General features: G+C 38.3%; 1 protein-coding gene across 4 annotated transcripts in view; it reads right to left on the bottom strand.

Annotated features, from left to right (window-relative positions):
• MAGI2 (membrane associated guanylate kinase, WW and PDZ domain containing 2) overlaps positions 1 to 20,441 on the bottom strand; it is a 1,296,878-nt gene that overhangs the window by 114,989 nt on the left and 1,161,448 nt on the right. For all 4 annotated transcript variants that reach the window (XM_020289800.2, XM_076006486.1, XM_076006487.1 and 1 more), the window contains one exon: positions 808 to 993. In XM_020289800.2, the coding sequence (XP_020145389.2) occupies positions 808 to 993 (186 nt within the window). The remainder of the gene's footprint in view (positions 1 to 807; positions 994 to 20,441) is intronic.

Raw genomic sequence — 20,441 nt, 5'->3', positions numbered from 1 at the left:
ACATTGCCAAATGTTCCCTGGAAGAACCACCCAAGTTGGGAACCACTGTTGTACATTCAAAGTCAGGTGGCAGTTTAGTCATTTGGTGCCTGCATGTCGCATAATCCCAAAATGGAATCAGGGGGCTGAGTAGAACAGAGGGTGCCAAGTTGTGTGAGTCCAGCAGCCTCTGTGTGGGACAGGACACCGTGGTTCACCTGCCAGTGAGCTCCAGGGACTGAATTCTTCAATATCATCAATGAGGCAGCAGCAATAAACTAGTAATGAACTGTGTGTCTCTAAATGGTGAATGTACGGTGAACTGATACCCAGAACTTCATGGTCTCTTATGGCACGGTTATGAGAATTGTGATTTTTCACTATTCTTCAAACCTCAGGGGGGAGTCCTTGTATAGAAAAATTCAAAAGAAAGAACTCTCCAGAGAAATGTTAACATAAATAAGTTGTCTTTTTTTTTTTTTTTTTACATTTTGAGATTTGTAACCCTATCATCTCTGTTGAATGAATTCTAGCTTAAAATACTCCTGCGACCATAGGGAATAACTAAATAACCAGGCATCTCAGGATTCATACTCTTTGGCCTGTAATGACACACAGCTTGACCTATGAACGAAACTGGCAGTGAGTAAACAGGATATGGGTTGCGACTGAGTGAGGTTTTGCAAGAGTGGAAATAACAATCGACCTCTGACACCACACTGGTGGCAGCCAGGTGGACTCCGTGACCCCGGCAGGCAGGCTGGGCACAGCCCAGTGACTGTGTCTGTGTGTTGACCGCCTCTCTGCGAGGCTGCTTCAGGCACTCACCCTCCTGAGGAATGATGCGAAGGGTGACACTAAGACCTGCATCTTTGATGAGCTTCACGATGTCGGCGTGAGGCATGTTGATGATGGACTGGCCGTTCACCGCTAAGATCCGGTCTCCCACTTTTAGTTTTGCACAGCGATCTGCAGGGCTCCCCTCAATGATGCGTCCTATTTTATGGGGCACAGCTAAAACCCCCCCACAACAGAAATAGGTATCAGGGACATGACCAGGACATGTTCTTTCTTTCAGTGTCAGCACCAAAGGAAACATACAATGTCAGAATTCTTTCTTTAGTGAGGCTATTCACCTTTTGAAATCACAATCATTGCTATCAAAGGGGGGCCTGTGCACACTATTGAGACCAGAATTTCCTAAGTTGAAGTACTTTCCAGTGATATTCAATTCAAGCACATAGGCCAAGGGTTCTCAAACTTTGGAGTGCATCATAATTAACCTAGGATTAAAAATACAGCTATCCGGGCCTCACCCAGGACTGTCTGAATCAGAATGTCCAGGCAGGACGTGGGTACCGTGGATTTCCAAGAAGCTCCTGGGGAGATTCCAATACATAGGACTGTTTGAGAACCACAGATGTAGAACTTTGTGCTCAAAGAGCTTATGCTTTAGAGACAATAATACACAGCTTCAGAAAGATACAATAAATGCCGGGAACTGAATTTCTACCTTTTTCTATTTTACCCAGAGGAGAAAACAGGGAAGAAAAGAAATAATGTATTAGTATGGGTAGTAGCCGCCTGGTGAGGAAGTTACAACCAACCTCCCACTCAATTACTTAGCTTTAGATTAAAGGTTGACATGTTGTCAAATCGTAACTGTTCTTTCTGATTTACTCTATTACATGGTGCTGAGATCTAGCTAATGTCGGATACATAATGCATTTCATTAAATCTAAAATACCATTGATGGTAAGACACACCTCTATTTTATGTAACACAAGGAAGAAAAATAAAAAGTAACTCTGCCAATTAAACAATGATATTCCATTGACTATAAGATGCTTTTCAATTGTTGAGATATTAATGTATAAAAATCATTTTAGAATTGATGACATATGTTTTATGTCTCTTTAAAACAATGAACATTTATTTTCTTTTTATTGTTTATTATGTGTGGGGAAAGCCAGATGTGTGGGAATATAGATCTTCTTAGCAGGTTGACTTCTATTCAATATAAATGTTTGAGTATCTACCAAGATGACTTGTTTCTGGGCTCAAACATCAATAATACACAATGTCCCTCTAAGTTCCTCAAGGAGCTTACAATCTAGAAACCTGCTCTCATTCCTTTCTCCCTTCAGCCCCAGTCAGAAAATCACCTGTCAATGACTCTGTCTTGTTGCTCTCCCTGTGGAATCAAGTACTGATTTAATCTGCACAAAGAGGCAAAGATACAATCCATTCATTCATCACGCTTCCGGATGTCTATTCCTTAAACTCTCAATCTTGCACATGCATTATAGTGAAAGGCAGAACATTAGCTAATAACTGTGTAAGGAAGGACAATTAGTGAGTTAATGAACCAGTACCTTATTCATTCTTCTATTGTGAAAGGTTATAGACAGCATATGAAAGTACTGTCTGAGCCTGTGTCCCTGAAGTGAAACATATCATGTTGGAAGCTCAAACACATTTTTATTTACCATAAGCACTAATAGCTTTAATTAAGAGTACCTTAGAGCATACTCATGATCATCTTAGAGTCTTTAGAACAATATAGTTCTCAAGTAGAAATGTAATAAGAACTCATTAATTTGCTGATTTAAAAAATTATGTAGGTATTGCAAAGTATTTGGTCTCCAACCATAATTAGTGTGAGCTTTTGTTCCTGTTTTTGCCTCCCTTCATGTTCAATAGTGTCTTCGAATAGTACATAAATGATTTGGTCTCCCTGGCCATAATGTGTATATCTATCTGGTAACCTTTGAAAAGTTACCTAACGTATTTGAATTTGTTTTTCAACAGTAAAACTGGGATACTAATATCACTGACCTCACAGAATGGTTCTGAGAATGAAATGAGGTATCATATGTAAACCAATGAGAACTGTGGCTGGCATGTAAGAATTGATCTAAAAGCATTAAGTTTCATTCTCTTTAATACTATTATCTTTTAAATATTTCTGATATCACTGTGTGTGTGTGTGTGCGCGTGCTTGTATGTAGGTGTCAACTTGGTTTCTCTCCACATGGGATAACCCTGTAATACTTCTAAAACTGAAGGAACACTTTGTTTACTACAGGATCATACAGAGCAAAACCCCCTAAGTATCCACCCAGGAAAACAGTTTCATTTAGGAAAGAGAGATGTGTTTGGGGGATTAGATAGACACTGGATGTAGTCAAGAGTCTGTTTTTCTCTGGTTTCACAAAAAATATTATTTATTGCAGGTCCATAGGAAAATACCAACTTATAAGTGAGTTTGTTACTCCAAGGGAAACCAGCATAATACAGATCTCTTTATCTATTATCCACATTGAGCCTTTCACACATAAACACATTCACACTTACTTTCATATTTATTGAAAGTTATTAACAATTTATTTTTTTACTTTTTATGAGTACTTATATGAGCCAAGCACTGCTAAGTGATATGTATGTGTGTGTGTATATATATATATATATGTATGTATGTATATATAAAATATATCTACATTAAAAAGGATATAGGATCCTTAACAAATCATATGAGGTACCCAATATCATCACACATTTACAGCAGCGAAAACTGAGGCACATAGCTGTTATTAATTTGTCTAAGGTCACACAGGCCCAGTGGCTTAGAACCTGCCCATCAGATTCCATAGCCTTTGCTCTTAGCTTTGATCAACGATGCTGCATCTCTTGACTTTACTGTCTCTGACCTCTAATCTTGTACTTGCTTTGTGAGCACCTGGTGCTTTTATTTGGTGAGTGCAGCCTGCCTCTAAGCCAGGAATCATAAACACTTCACAAGTGGTCCTGATCCAGGGGTGAGTGGAAGTCAGGAACTTTGCTTGAAGCAGGCTCTTCATGGCAGCTCTCTTTTGACCGGCAAGGTGGGAGGAGAAGAGAGAAGAGGGGAGGGAAATTGGACAGCTATTCAGATCCCCATTAGTTAGGACTCCACAGCAGAGTGTCATTCCTTTGTTTGAAGTAATTTCTTTAGGTATTAGAAGCGCTGACATTTGAAATGAAATTCAAGAATGTACTTCAAAACACACAAATGGTGTTTGGAGGATTTGCTGTTTTGACTTATTTATGCCTCTGCTCTTCTCTGTTATTGTAGATCATTTAGAATTTACTGGGCATGAAACCCAAATGTCTCAAAACACCAAGTTTTTTATACACACACACACACATACATTTTCGTGTGGTCAGCATCAATAATAGGCTATTGTTTGTTATATTTCAGGCGCTGTGCTAGGTACTTATTTTAAATACTTACAGTGCCAGTGGGAGGCAAAAGTACAGTAATCAAGATAATTTTACTGTTAAGAAAACAAGTGTCAAAGCCAGGATTCAAATCCTTGCCTATGGCTTCAAACCTTGGGGTTTCTGCCTTCTTTTTTTGATATGTGAGAGGTTGAAAGCAATTTGAATTATAGGGAGAGAGAGAATGACCGGTGAGACTTAGTTTAGAACAGCTTGCTGCTTGAGATTTCAAGATGGGAGTTTCACTGTAAACGGCATTATTTGCTTATCGTGATAACTTTCAGTTTTAAGGCCATTTTAACGTTATTTAGGTAGTTAGAATAAAAACTAAAAGCATAAAAATCAAAATAAAAGAATGAAAACTAAAATAAATTCTATGGTAGTCACATGGAATGGCTGAGTGGCTTACATAAAATACGAGTGAGCACTTAAAAATGTATGTGCAGTAATTGGAAGTACCTGACATGGTTTTATTACAAATGTTTTCTATTGGCATTTACTTTAATAAAAACAGTACTTGAACCTCTTGGCAGCTGAAGGCAGCCTCACTCTTCCTTTGCAAGCATTTCTCCTAGGTATGTATGTAAGTACACTGAATGTTGATGTTCAACAAATCTTTGACAAGGGGTGTGGACAGTGAGGATTCTTTCTGAAAACAAGATGTGGTTCCATTTGCTCAGTGATAAGGTCTGCAGAGCTTATGACCTAAGTGCTTTCTGTGCAATGCTAATGGGATTACAGAGCAACGAAGAGGCCCCGACCTTGGTTTCTATTATTAGGATGAATGGTGCTCATTAATTCTCTGAGAATTGATGACTAAGGTAACTGCCGGAGTGCAGTCCATTTAGATGGCATGCCTTGCAGACATCACCTGTCAGGCAGCAACATAAATCAAGTCTTTGGATTAGTCTTCTTGACACAGTGTGCTTAGGATACACAGATATTTGGGAAAAGTTGCAATATGTCATTTGGCTTTGGACATACTGACATTTGGGAAGGAGATAATGCATCACTAGTTAGAAATTTCCTTTTAATCGAAAATCACATAAATTAAGGAAAAAGAAACCTGTCTTTTCTATTTCTTTATTTCTTTTTGGATAAAATTACCATGCTACATTTATTTCTCAACAGGTTTTATATTTTCCTATAGATGAATGGATCCTTTTGGCACACTTGGGCTAGTAGGAACATTCAGAGAAAATCAGTTGGACCAGGTGCTCTGATTAGTCAGAGTGAGTTCTAAAGGCCTAGAATCCTGGTGCTTCTAGCCACATCACTACAAGAAGCCATGATCCTCTCTCTTTGCTGTTGGGTTCTCTTTGGGGACCTTTGTATGATCTACCCAGGCTCCCTCATTCATTGGTTAAAGTAGACTGAGTCAGCCAATGAACTCTTGTTGAATTCTACCCCTTGGGTCAGTCCTCAAAAAAGAAGATAGGGTGATTACCTGGAGATCTTTTCTTGCTTTGGCAATGGATTCTTCCTGAAATTTTTGGTGATAGATTCTTCCTGAAATCCTAAGGGAAGGGATTATTAGATACCCCCCTCCTTTATTTTTATGTTATTTATGTGTATTCCATTTCAGAGAAAGAAAAGCCTATAACTCATGTTTGCTTTTAATTATCTCCTTGTTAATAGACCCCACAAAGTGGAATTACATATGGGGGAAAGCATTAGAAAGGGAAAGTGGATTTTGCATCAATCACAGCAAACTTACAAGAGCAGTTTCTAAAATGACTATGACAAAAATAAATACTTCAAAGGCAATTGATAGCATAAACTCTCATTAGCTCACATTTCCATGAATTTGTGAAGGTTAAACAATGTGTCATTAGCTTAAAGAGGCAAGGGAAGTTAGTTAGGGTTTAGAATCTGTGACCTGATGTGAAAAAAAAAAAGTTTTTTTTATTGGATGATTCCAGTTGTTTTTCTTAAAATAATTTGTGAAAATTATTTACTGTCCAGTTTTAAAATTGTGGGTTGGAATAGCAGGGTCAATTACTCCCTCAATCAACACATTTCTGTAGAGCATCTTCTTAGTAACAGACACTAGCCCCAGTGGGGAAGACAATAATAAAACATCACATGGTATTTTCCCTCAAGAAACTCACAGTCTGATTGGAGGAAACCAGGGATAAACATATAAAAATATTGTAAACAAAACACAATGGCGAATACATGGTAAAGGTAACATGCAACAAGAGTAGAGAGGAGGGGTGAATTACTGAGAGCAGGTATGGATTCACACAGTGGTGAAGAAAAGGAAGATCATTGAGGAGAGGAGGGAACATAAGTGTCCCTAGGTAAGTGGTAGCTCCCTTAGGGGAAAAGCTTATGATGGTGAAGAGGGGTCTGTCAAATCCAGGGGGAAAAGCAAGGAGAGATGCTTTGTAGGCTGGGTCCCTCCTGCGCTCACAGTTACTGTTTTCCTGCAATCCCTGACGTTGTGCCTTTGGCCCAGCTCCTATGGTTGGAGACTGAACATAGAGGAACATGGAAGATTGTCACAAAATGTTCCTATCTCTTTAATACTTTTTTTTTCTGCCTTTAGAAATCTGAGATTAGTGTTAGTCTTGCTTATTTTCCATCTCTCCTTCTTAGAAGTACTGACTTAGTATGCTTTATTGTGATAAACCCATTCAGATAGATGCTGTCCCTTCCTGGAGTGTGACACAGTGTCCTTCAAAGAGTTTTTCTTTGTCATCAGGAAGGGTGATGTGGGAAAAACATGTGTTTTGTATTTAAAATTTCTTCGTGGTAAAATTAAGAAAAAGCAGACGGCATGACTTGTTTTCCTCTAGAAGTCTGTGAAATTTAGCTTTCCAAAGACGAAAACGTCTTCCCTGAAATTCATAGCCAACTGATTTGCAAAATCCAAAACTGAACAGCTGGTGTTTTAAGGACTGCATATTCAAAAAGTGCATTTTCTCCCCCCTAGCACCCATGAGTCATTCTCTTGTGGTTGAACAGTTTAGTTATCCTGCAGTTGGTAATAAGCAGATGGTCAGACAGGAGAATGGGAAGAGGGGCCCATTACTGGCAATTCAGGAGCCCAACTGAACTCATGTTTCCAAGGGCAGAAATCATCATATAGAAAGCATTAACTATATGGCTAGAGAGAAGGAACACTCAGCAGCCATATATTACTGTTTATGCTTTTATTTTACACCAATTGTTAAAACATTCTCATAGCTAAGTACTGAGAGTGAACTGGTAATTTAAATAAATCTCATGGCACTAGGAATTATAATTAGCTATGACTTGACTATTCTATCCGGGAACATGGGGCTGGGTTAAAATGGTTTTAATGTTGTTTGGAAATATTTGATGGGCCTGTAGACACAGGGCTGGCTTCATGTGACTTGTGCAGGAGATAGGGCCCCATGCTCTAAAGGGCTTGGCATTTGGTTCAATGGTCTATTGTTACTATCTTGACATTCTTTATAATATTTGAACAAGGACCCCACAATTTCAGTTTGAACTGGGCCCTGCAAATCATGTAGTTGATCCTATATAGATATATCCATAATGTATTTCTTCCTTTCATCACTCCATTGTTTTTAGTGTCTGCAATGGAAGATGTAAATGAGAATAGGGTATAGCCACCAAGGAAAATCACCAGAAAAGTGGGTGGCAGAAAAGAAACAAAAACAATCCTTTTCTATTCTGGCTGCATTTCCCACTCCCGTGCACATCACTAGGAAAGGTAATCCCTTTAATTTCTGTTAGGTGTATCTTAAATACCGTTGTTTCTTCCTATATTGATTCAAGAGGCCTAAAAATTACCTTGCTTTTCTTATTCAATTGTGAACATTATTCTCATGTAATAAGTCTCTCATTACTGGGTCATCTACAAAGCAAATATTCTATTATTATTTAACTCTAAGTAGATATTGATATCTATCAAGGAGTTTGTGTATTCTTTTGATAAGATTTTTCTCTTCTGACAAAGGGATGTCTGACACAATGTCTAGACATTAGAGTGGCAGGAACCAAAGAGACTTGAGAATAGTCACGATCCTCAAATCTGTGGATGTATGGGGAGTGGAGAGCTAGGACTGAAAGAAGGAAAAAAAGTTCCATTTGTAGATCTGCCTTTTTCTTCTGTAGGGATAGATACTTCCTTTTTCTCTGTGTATCCGTGGAAGTCACCATGCCAATTTCTAAATAGTTTGGACATCCTTTTTGACATGTTTTGGTCTGAAAGTCATGATAAAATATCTGGTTCCACTAAGCCAAATATCAACCCTATTCAGTCTTTTTGGCATTTTCCCCCTGAAGACTTAGAAAAAGATACATATTTCTATCACTTAATAAAACCAGCAACCCAGGACTTTCCAGGTAAGGGGTAGAAGATGAAATTCTATGTTGTTCAACTTGATTAATTTTAGTAAGTAAAACTGTACAGCTTTTAGCCAGCTTTGCTTACAAATAACCAACCAGCAAACTGATTCAGTAATAATGGAAAAATTCAAAGAGTTATTGATATTAAAATATGATAAAAGATTTCTTCCCTGCAGAGCAGAAAAACAAGTTGTCTTATCCTTTAAAAAACAGTTGAGGGTTGAGATGTGGTGATATACTCTCATCCCAAACATGCAAATCTACCTTTCAAAGGGCTACTTACTCAATTTTATGATGACAATCAGTTTCTGAATAAGGGGTTCCCGAGGCTTATGAAATTCTTACTAGAGAAAAGTAGATTATTCTATAAAATGATAAAATTGTATAAAAATTTCAAAATTCTCATTGTGATGTAAAAGGGGGAAAAGTAAACAGAATTTTCTAGTGACTGGAAATCTCTTATAATTAAAGGAATTTAATTGAAGTAATATATGGATAAATTTTAAAAATTAATTACAAGCAGAGCACTTATAATGAAAAATCCTAGTCTCTTGCTCTAACCTTCCCCATCCTCTTCAGTTCTATGACCCAAAGGCAAACATTTTAAATCTTTTAGCGGTTTCTTCTCCACATTTCTAATAATACTCTTAATATGGCTATTTCTCATTTTACCAACTTAAGTCAATATCTATTTAATTTCTATTATGATAGAGGATTTAGCACTCTTATCCTGCATCCCACCCCCTCTCTTTATCCCCAAATAGTTTTATCACTATTTTGAAACCAATTATCATTGTTTAAGATTTTACGATGCAAATCTTGTTCACTGAAATGTTTGTGATTTCATTTCTTTGTAGCTTCCTGGCTCCCCACTTTGAATCAAGGTTTCCAATTGTGTCTCCCCCTGCACTTCCATCATATGCTATCTGCATATCCTCAATTGTTTTTCTCAAAGCTGCTAGGTCATCTATTCAATTTATTCCTCTGAAGACCTTCCTCTTAGAGGTAGAAAGGTTGCTCTCCAGTCTGCTGCAGTGTTATCCTGGGGATTGCTGTTGCACTCCAAGGTGGACTGCACATTTCCCTAAACTTGTGTCATCTTTCTTGATCTACTCTTTAATTTTGCTGGAGCATACCCTACAGTAGCTTTCTAAGAAAACATGCATGGGAGAAAGTATTAATAATATTTCAATTCTTAGTGTTTGAAAATGTCTTCATTTTTACCTTCTCATTTGATGGAATTCTGACTTACAATTCTAGACTGTATGAAATTCTACACTGAAAAAATAATTTCTCCTCACAGATTTGTAGGCATTGTTTTATTGTTTTCTAGCATCCAGTGTTACTATTGAGAGGCTTGAACACATTAGGATTTTTGTTGCTTTTATGTGATATACTTATATTGCCTTTTCTTTCTCAAAATGTTTAAGAGGGTTCCTATACTTTTTATATCCTAAAGTTTTGCAATAGTGCATCTTGGTGTGGTTCTTTGTTATTATGGAGGCTTGTTTCCTTTAGTTTGGTTTTGAGAACTTTTATTATACTATTTCTCTGATAACTTCCATTCTGTTTCTCTGGCCTCTCTTTTGGGAATTCTTATTAGATGTCTGGCTTCCTGGATTGGTCTGCTACTTCTCTTATCACTTCTCTTCTTTTTGTCCTACTTTAAGATTTCCTTTACCTTATCTTCCAATTCTTCTATTAAAGTTTTAATTTCAATCATGAATATTTTTAGTATCTAAAGATTCTTTCTTTAATCAGATTCTTTTTTATAGAATTATTTTTTAATTTACATAACATAAGATTATAATATTTTCTTCCAGTTAGGGCTGCTATAGCAGAGTAGCATAGACTGAGTGGCTTAAACAACGAACATTTATTTCTTGCAGTTCTGGGGGCCGGAAATCTGAAATCAGTTACCAAGATGGTTGGATTATTTGTGAAGGCCATCTTCCTGGTTTACAGATAGCTGCTGCTATGGTTTGAATGTTTGTCCCCTCCAAAACTCATGTTGAATTTTTTGTTTTTTTGAGACAAGGTCTCACTCTGTCACCTCCATCACCTGATGCAGTGGCATCATCATAGCTCACTGCAACCTCAAACTCCTAGGCTCAAGCCTCCTGGAGTAGCTGGGACAATAAGCATGTGCCACCAAACCCAGCTGAATTTTTCTAGGTTTTTTTTTTTTTTTTTTTTTTTGTAGAGATGGGGTCTTACTCTTGGTCAGGGAGTCTCGAACTCCTGGCCTTAAGCAATCCTCTTGCTTCAGCCTCCCAAAGTGGTAGGACAATAGGCCTGAGCCACTGTGCCTGGCCTCATGTTGAAATTAAATTGCCATTTTAACAGTATTAAGAGGTGGAATATTTATGTGCTGATTAGGTCATGAGGGCTCCACCCTCATGGTGAGGTTGCTGCTGTTATAAAAACACAAATTTGGTCCCTTCTTGGCCCTTCCTCCTTCTGCCATGGGATGACACAGCAAGAAAGCACAAGAAAGCCCTCAACAGATGCTGGCACCTTGATGTGGGACTTTGTAGCCTCCAGAACTGTACTGTGAGCCAATATATTTCTGTTTATTATAAATTACCCTGGCCGGGCACAGTGGCTCACGCTTGTAATCCTAACACACTCTGGGAGGCCGAGGTGGGTGGATCACTCAAGATCAGGAGTTTGAAACCAGCCTGAGCAAGAGTGAGACCCAGTCTCTACTAATAATAGAAAGAAATGAATTGTCCAACTAAAAATATATAGAAAAAATTAGCTGGGCATGGTGGCACATGCCTGTAGTCCCAGCTACTTGGGAGGCTGAGGCAGAAGGATCGCTTGAGCCCAGAAGTTTGAGGTTGCTGTGAGCTAGGCTGATGCCACGGCACTGTAGCCCAGGCAACAGAGAGAAACCATGTCTTAAAAATAAGTAAATACATCATCTAGTCTGTGATATTCTTTATAGCAGCAAAAAGGACTAAGACAGCCACCTTCTTGCTGTAGCCTCATGTGTTGGAGAGAACTCTGGTCTCTTCACCGTCTTATAAGGGCACTGATGATGGGTCATGGAGGCTCAACTCTCATGATCTCATTTAAACCTAACTACCTCCCAAAGGCCCCATCTCCAAACACTATCACTTTGGGGATTAGAGCTTCAGCTCTAATATGGGTTTTGAAGGGGGATGTAAACATTCAGTTCATAGGAAATATCTTCTCATATCTTTCTATAAGATATAAATGAGAAGTTTTTGAAGTTTTGAAGCCTTCCTTTGTTCCCTGGATTATATCCATTTTTTTCTAGTTTTCTTTCATATTTGCTTGTCTTTTTATTTTAAAAATAAAAATTTCACACCTGCTGGTCATGTTTGTTGTGTTCCATTCTGTCCTCAGTTTTTAAAGTTCTGAGCCTCTTTGAGTTTCCAAAGAAACGAGTGGGTCTATGTTATCCATATCTCTTTTTGGTTTCCTTTGCCCTGCTAAATGAGTTGCTACTTTTGTCTTTAAAATATCTTGTCTACTCCTGCCCACTTCTTTTCTCATTCATTTATTATCACTATTTGGGGTCTAAAAAATGAGAGGAGAGAGGCATGTTATCATTTTACCACCACCAATTAGAAATTGAAAATATCTTTTGTAAATTTAAATCAGTTGATGTAATCAATATTTTGGTGTCCCAGTTAGAGATTTGAAATCTATCTGGAAAAATGTTGTCAAATATTTTATGTATTTAAAGTTTAAAAGTTCCGTCTTCTCCTGTAGCCTTGAAAGATAAAAATATAAAGGACAACTGATTTCTTTTCAAGTGTTCAGAAAATGTCATAAAAATTACATTTCATCAACCCCAGGTTTTGGGTTAAAAATGTTCAATAAAACAACACTCTTTCTCTCCTCTGTATCTCTTGACTGTCTTCTGAAGCACATGAGACTTCACACCCATCAATGTACTTGGCTCTGAGTAATTTCTCAGCAGGCCCAATAGAAATGGTTGATAGTTACAAGCAGGTGTTGCTGACAAGTCATGTTTCTCATTTTTACAGATGCAGTGTATTTTATCTCTGCCATCCCCTTTTCCTTTTTATAGCTTCTGAAATTGTGTTTTGTAAAAAGTCACTTGGCTATCTTCACACAGTTTTCCTGTTACAATAGGTAAATGTCAAAAGCAATCAGATGCAATATCAGACTTCCATTGTATTCCCCTAAGCTCTCTGGCAGATAATAACTTCTTGCAATATTTTCTTAATATAAATGGAAACAGATACCCAGGCAAATGATCCCTCCTGAGCCAGCTGTCCTTTTCAATATGTTATCCAGAAGATTACATGAATATTTATTGGTTCTTCAGTTTCACACATAAGCCAAAGTTCTACTAACAGGATATATGGTATGTTTTAACTTGAAATAATGCAATTTTGCATGACTGGATAAAACTAAATATGAAAAGACCCCCAAGCAAAGTGTTCAGGAGCTAGAAAATCTTGATATTAACTTCAAAAACAATTTGCAGTGGGACCTCTGAATGGTCCAATATTAATAAATTATGTCAGTTTCCTCACTTGAAAAGTGAGAGCATCACCACACCTGGTCTTTCTTATCCTTATCTTTCTTACTAAAATACTACGCATTTTAACTTCATTTGGATTTCTGCTTATATGTATTTTCTCTCATGACTTATATTTTCAAGCATTATATAATAAAACTATATGTGTTTTTACTCTTACCTAGCAAAACTTTTTCCATAATTGTATCTGAGACCATCATCATAAAATGACTTTCATTACTCTAACATGAGAAATGAAAAAAGAATTGAAGAGCCTCAAAATGTGTTCTGTTGTTCACAGTGAAGTGCTAATCATCTGAAGAGAGAAGAAACCAAAAGCGGAAAAAGCAACAACAACAACAACAACAAAAACCCAAAAACCAAAAAACAAAAGAAACCTCACCAGAGGAGATATCTGGATGGCAAAAAGCATACAAAAAATTTTTCAATATCATTAGTCTTTAGGGAATGACTATGAAGTCTAAAAATAACAAGGATGGGAATCATCTGGAGCCCTCTTACACTGAAACACAAAATGGCACTGCCACTTTGGAAATTGGTACTCTTTGAACCAGCAATCCCACTCCTAGATATTTACCAAGTGAAATAAAACAAATTCTCCCCAAAAACCTATATGCAAAGGTTTATTAGCAATTTTATTTGTAATCATCCGAACCAGAAAACAAGCCAAATGCTCCTCAGCTAGGGAATGGATAAACAAACAAACTACTATACAATAGAATACTATTCAACAATTAAAAAGGAACCAAATACTGACACATGAAACAACACGGAAAGATCTAAAATGCATTATGCTAAGTGGAAGAAGCCGACTAAAAAGGCTACATACTGTATAATTCTATTTATATAGGAAAAGGCAAAACTATAGAACAGAAAACAAAACAGTGGTTGCCAGGGCTGGGAGTGGGTGGAGGGGTTGACTTCACTGTAGCACTAAACACAATTGTCAAAATTCAGACCACATGATAAATGGTGCTGGGAAAATAGGATAGCCACATGTAGAAGACTGAAACAGTGTCCACACGTCTCACCTTTCACAAAAATCAACTCACGATGGATAACCAAAGGCATGAAACTATAAGAATTCTAGAAGAAAATGTTGGAAAAACTCTTGTAGGCATTGGCCTAGGGAAAGAATTTATGAAGACTCCCAAAGGTAATCACAGCAACAACAAAAATAAATAAATGGGACCAATCAAATTAAAAAGCTTCTGCATAGCCAAGGAAACTATCACGAGAACAAACAACCTACAGAATGGGAGAAAATATTTGCATGATACACATCTGATAAAGGATTGATAACTAGAAGCTATTTGGAACTCAGGAAAACCAGCAAGAAAAAAAATCAAACAATCACATTAAAAAGTGGGCAAAGGACATAAACAGAAACTTTAAAAAAAAAAAGACAGACTAATGGCCAACAAACATATGAAAAAATGCTCAACATCTCTAATCATTAGGAAAATGCAAATCAAAACCACAGTGAGTTACCACTTAACTTCAGTGAGAATGGCTTTTATCAAAAAGTCCCAAAACAATAAGTGTTGGGATGGATGCGGAGAGATAGGAACACTCGTACACTGCTGGTGGGACTGCAAACTAGTACAACCTCTCTGGAAAGCAATAAGGAGATACCTCAAAGAGCTACAAGTGGAACTACCATTTGATCCAGCAATCCCAATACCAGGTATCTACTCAAAGGTAAAAAATACATTTTATAAAAGACATTTGCACTAGAATGTTTATAGCAGCACAATTCACAATTGCAAAGATGTGGAAACAAACCAAGTGCCCACCAATACATGAGTAGATTAATAAAATGTGGTATATGTATACCATGGAGTTCTATTCAGCCACACACACAAAAATGGTGATCCGGCACCTCTTGTATTATCCTGGATAGAGATGGAGCCCATTCTACTAAGCGAAGTATCCCAAGAATGGAAAAACAAGCACCACATGTACTTATTATCAAATTGGTATTAATTGATCAACACTTATGTGCACATATAGTAGTAACATTCATTGGGTGTCGGGCAGGTGGGAGGGGGAGGAAGGGAGGGTATATTCACACCTAATGGGTGCGGTGTGCAGCATCTGGGGGATGGACACTCTTGAAGCTCTGACTCAGGTGGGGCAAAAGCAATATATGTAACCTAAACATTTGTACCCCTGTAATATGCTGAAATTAAAAAAATGATATAATATACCTAAAAATCCTAACACAGTGCCTGTAACATAGTAAGTAGTAAATACATTTTAGCTAAGTATGAAAGAAAAATCCATCCAGACTACAGACTAAAAAGGGTACATTTTACTGTTAAAATATAGAAATTAAAGCTTACAATGGGGGGAAAGTGAAAAAGCAGAAGGAGATAAAAGAGGTTTTAGATGGAAATAAAGCTAAGCAAAAAAAAATAATAATAATTGAATACAAGAAAAACCATCCTCTCCCCCCGAAACTGATGTCGAATGAGCAGGAGAGAATGAGCAGGAGAAAGGAGGAGGAGGTGGGCAGGGGAGAGTAGAAGGGGTGGGAAGTTTTCAGATAAGAAATGCTGTCTAATCAGAGTTAGAAAAGGCAAACAAGACTTTTCCCGGTGACAAGAATGGGGGTGGGAGGACATCACAGACACAGGTGATGTGATTTGCAGAGACACAGACCTGTGGATCGGCAAGTTCCATGTTGTGGGGTGTGGGAGTGCAGTGAGCACAGACAACGGTGAGCCCTGGGACAAAGAGGGAAGGACAGGTCCTGATAGGTCTTAATGGCTACACTCGGGACTTGGCATTGATCTTATAGCCAAATGAGAAGACACTAATGGATTATGAGAGTTATTAATGAGTGAGATCATCAGACTTGTTTTAGAAAGAGTACGATGGTAGCAGTGCAAAGTGTGGACTGAAGTATAGAGTGGCAATGAGGCTGGAAGCAGGCAGGAAATTTGAAGGCCACTAAATACTCCACAGCTGTGCAGTCCAGCATGGTAGCTATTAGCCACATGTGGTCATTTAAATTAATTGGAATTAAAGATAATTAAAAACTCAGTTCCTCTGTCATGCTGGCCTTATTTCAAATGCTCCATACCACATGTGGCCAGTGGATACAATGTTGTGTAGTACAAAATAGAACATTTCCATTATTGCAGAAAGTTCTACTGCACAGTGCTATGCTAGAACCTCAAGGAAGACACTAGCAGTAGCAGTAGGGAGGGCCTAATGTATTCATTTTCTATCTGCAAAGTATGTTTGGGTAACAGCTTGCCTCCATCTCACAAGAGTGACACATATAGCTGTGTATAAATTGAGCTGGGCTAGGAATGTAGGTACCTTGAGGTCCGCTTTGAAGCATGTGATCATACATGTTGATTGGAGCTGGGAGTGACTGAGCTCCAGTAAGCATCAATATCAGCGGCCAATTTGTCATTCAGGTTTTATTCTATTTCAATTTTGTCAAGTGCCTATAGAAATGTAGCTATTTTTCATCTTGCTGTTTATCTAATAAGCCTAATAAAACTTGAATGAAGATTTCTAAGTTGAAATATTCTTCTTCTATCTCACACAATATCAACTGCTCTGTGCTGGAAAACCATAAGGGCAAAGTCTTTTATAATATGTGCTCTTCCTTGCTTTCTGGAAGACCTTCCACTCATGACAAATCCATAAATATACATCTTTATGATAAATAGCCTTAGAACAGAAGGTTGGGGGCACTTCGCTCTTGCAAGCAGATGGGTTCATCAGGTACCCAACATCTGAGCATCTTTGTGGAGCAAATCTTTGCTTGGGTTAGAGAAATAAGATCTGGGAGAGATCAGATTGAAAAATAAAAATGCCAATGGCACACTCTACGATTTAATTAATTTTTTCCGGCAGTATAAAAATCTTAGGAATGCCTAGTGATCTGACTCATCACCCAGAAAAGGCTGTCTGATTGATCTCTAGAAATGATTCCAACCAAGTGCTGAGAATAACTTGGTTGGGAACAAATCCAGCTTAAATCACAAATTTATTGATGGTCAAATGAACAAATAAAAAGAACTTTTACCAGATTTGGTGTGGTAGGAAGGAGTTTCAGTAGAGGTACTCCCTAAGTCCTTGGTGGAAGTTGGACATGAAAAAGAAATGGTATTTCTCCCAATCCAAATGAGAAAGATATCCCTTTATAATTCTTTTTCAACATAGTTGGACAATGCTAAGTGACAATACTGTACCCACTTAGCAACAATATGCTTTTAAAATATTCCACGTGTGGAATCAGCTTTCCTAGGACACTTCCCTGACATATTTTTTTTTATGTGGTTGATTGTTGGGAAAAAAGAAGAAAAGTAAAATTACAGAGAATTTTATCCAACATGAGGCCTGGACTAGAATGTAAAGAAAAAGTGTCTCCTGCAAAAGGGACCTGTTTGAACCCCACAGGAGAGTGATGGGCAGGCGTATTCCATTGCTAGAGGACCATTCTGTACATGAGACCTGGGGTTTCTTCTTAGTTGCAATCCCCCTGTGCTATTTAGTAAATAAGAAGGAGCTGCAGGACACAAACCCAGAGGAAACAGCCACTGATCACCCATTTATTACTTTCAAGACAACTGAATAGCTAAAGGTAAGAAGACATCCACCTTCTGCTGCTGCCTGGAGAGTCTTTGAACACAATAATAAAAACTTTCCTGAAAAATGATTCCCTAGTGGGAGAAACTTATGATTTATGAGCTTCATTCAAACAATAAGAAAAAATCATCCAGAATTTTAAAAAATGCACTGTGAACACTCACGGATTTTTTTTATAGAGTGTATTGCACCTCTTCTTGAGAATAAACAAAAATGATGGTATTCTCTGCAGACTTACTCTTACAATTTAATGATCTTTAAATTTGTTAGTGCTAAGAGAGTGAAATGTTTGCATTTGTCTACTTTAGCTAATAAATGCTTCAATGTTTGGATATCAGAGTACTCAAGAGTTTGATGCAAAAATATTTTTTCTTTTCTTTTCTTTTTTTCTTTTTTTTTGGTTACTGGTGGGACCCAGGCAGCCAGGATTTAATTTGGGAACAAAACTAGTCTTGTTCACTATTGAAAGAATGGGATTGAATCAATAGGTCCTGTTCATCCTGGTCTTAGCTGAGTATGATCCTGTAAAGAAGTAATGCGATTCAGAAGTTGTTCACTTGGAACTGAAATGGGTTGCTTTGTTAATGAGGATTGTGAAATGAATAAATAATGTGAAGTAATACTTTTTTCTAAGGAGCTTGGGATGCCATCCAAACTCTCCTGTTTAGGACCATATAATTATCGCTAAGGCGGTGCTCACACAGATGGATAACGATTCCTGGAGGAGTCGGTGCCAGGATGAGGTGAATCAGAGTACACCGAGGCCACTGCCTGGCCCTTCGGAGGACAAGGGCTTTGCAACCCAGACGTGTGTGCCTGGTGGGGCTGCCCAGAGGCACCAGATGGTTCCCCCGCCCCTGACTTCTTAGAGTGCCCCCTCTTCTGGGACCCTGAGCTGGCTACCAGATCATTTCCCCAGGCTGAGAACAACTGGTGGGAAATCTGTATTCTGGGACATTGCTGCAGTTCCACTTTATTATAGTGTAATTTCTCATGCTGGGCAAGGACCAGCTTGCACACAATTCCTCCCCTAAGTGATCCTCTGCTGCTTCCCCCATTCTCAAAAACACATCTCGCTGCCTTTGAGGGATGAACGGTGAGGTTTAGGTGCAGGGTAGAGCACATTCACAGTTTCACTTTTGCTAGTACTGTCCTTGATCAGTATAGGAGAATCTCATCAACCTAAATTACGTGAAAATCCTTTAAAAACACCTACCAGGAACTGAGAAGGATTTAAAGAAATGCCATTGTTCCTTGCCCTTAAGGAACTTACCATTTTTTTGGGGGGGGGGGAGAGGAAGCAAAACATAAACACATGAGAAGTAAAATGACAATAACAGATAGTAATATAGAAATAATGACAGAAGGGAAGTCATGGAACAGTAAACAATTGGTAAGTTTACAGACAAGAATTTCCACGTGGGAATTACAGAAAACACTTGAGGGAGGTGGAGGAGGGGTCGAGCAAAGTTTAAGAGATCAGATTTTTGAGCTGATTGTGAGAGATGTTAACTGTTAGGGCAAGAGCCTCTACCTCATGGGGTGCTATGAAGATTAAATATAACGTAAGGTTCTGAGCATAGTGGCTGGAGAAACCTTGGTAAAAATTATGATTGCATAAGAGAAGGCATTCTAAGTGGCAGTAGGAAAAACATGGGCTCAGGGACAGAGTAGGTAACTAACCCAGCTTGCATGGAATGGAACTGTGAAGAGCCATTGTTGAAAAGCGGCTGAGTCCAGATTACCCAGGGTCTCAAATGTGACAGAGGCATGTGACTGTAGACATTTTTATCGGGAATGTGAGGGTCAAGAACTTGTTACAGGAAGACTGGATTGTATGTAGAAAGTGCCATCTTTCGTGGTGTACTTTCCATCCTTAGCACTCCACTCCTACCCTAGGCTACCTCATGAAACAGAAAGTCATACCAATAAATGTGAAAAGACTTATATGTTTTAAAACACATTCACATCAGTGTAGATGGTGAACACAATCTTATCTTTTTTGTATATGTAAGTTTCCCCCAAAATTATGAAGATACTTGCTTATTCTATGATGATGACAATGACTTATAGTTAGAAGCTGGATATTTGTGGGGGGTGGGGTGGGGAATTGGCATTTTACCTATGGTCCCCACCCCCTTATCCCTTCTATTATTAAAGGGCTCATCTGAACAGTGTGGGTGGTACCATCATGGTTCCTAAGTGAGCTGCTCTCAGCATAATCAAAGCCCAGAGTAAACACATTGTGTTGCTGAAGGAATCCAAACTAGAGATTCATTTAAAGAATAAGGGAATATTACATGTCGCAAAGCTGACTAAGAACTCTGAAAGGGAACTAGCTTTTGTAAACCTATGAGAAATATTAACAGGAATGTCCAACAGCATGAGCGTGCTTCCAGTAACTTTCTAGCAATGCAATGACTTTTGGGGATGGAACATTGATGAGTCAAAGTTTACAATGATGTAGAGAAGGTACCAGGAAAAGCACCAGTTGCACCTATTATCTGTTTTTAAGGTGATCAAAGAACAAATCCACCACCACAATCCAAACCAGTAAAACATAAGATGAGGTGCTTATTCGTTGCTATTTAAATGCTTCCCTTTAGGGCAGAGCTTTGTAACCGTGATGCCATTACAGGGAGTATGTTCTAGAGGTTGCAGGTGTGCCAAGACAGCTGAGGATGATTGGGTGCAGCCTGGTGGG

This window comes from Microcebus murinus, chromosome 9, assembly GCF_040939455.1.
Source record: "Microcebus murinus isolate Inina chromosome 9, M.murinus_Inina_mat1.0, whole genome shotgun sequence".
Taxonomy (NCBI): domain Eukaryota; kingdom Metazoa; phylum Chordata; class Mammalia; order Primates; family Cheirogaleidae; genus Microcebus; species Microcebus murinus.
The sequence above is the reverse complement of the archived record's forward strand: the minus strand, read 5'-3'. Positions and strand labels throughout refer to the sequence as shown.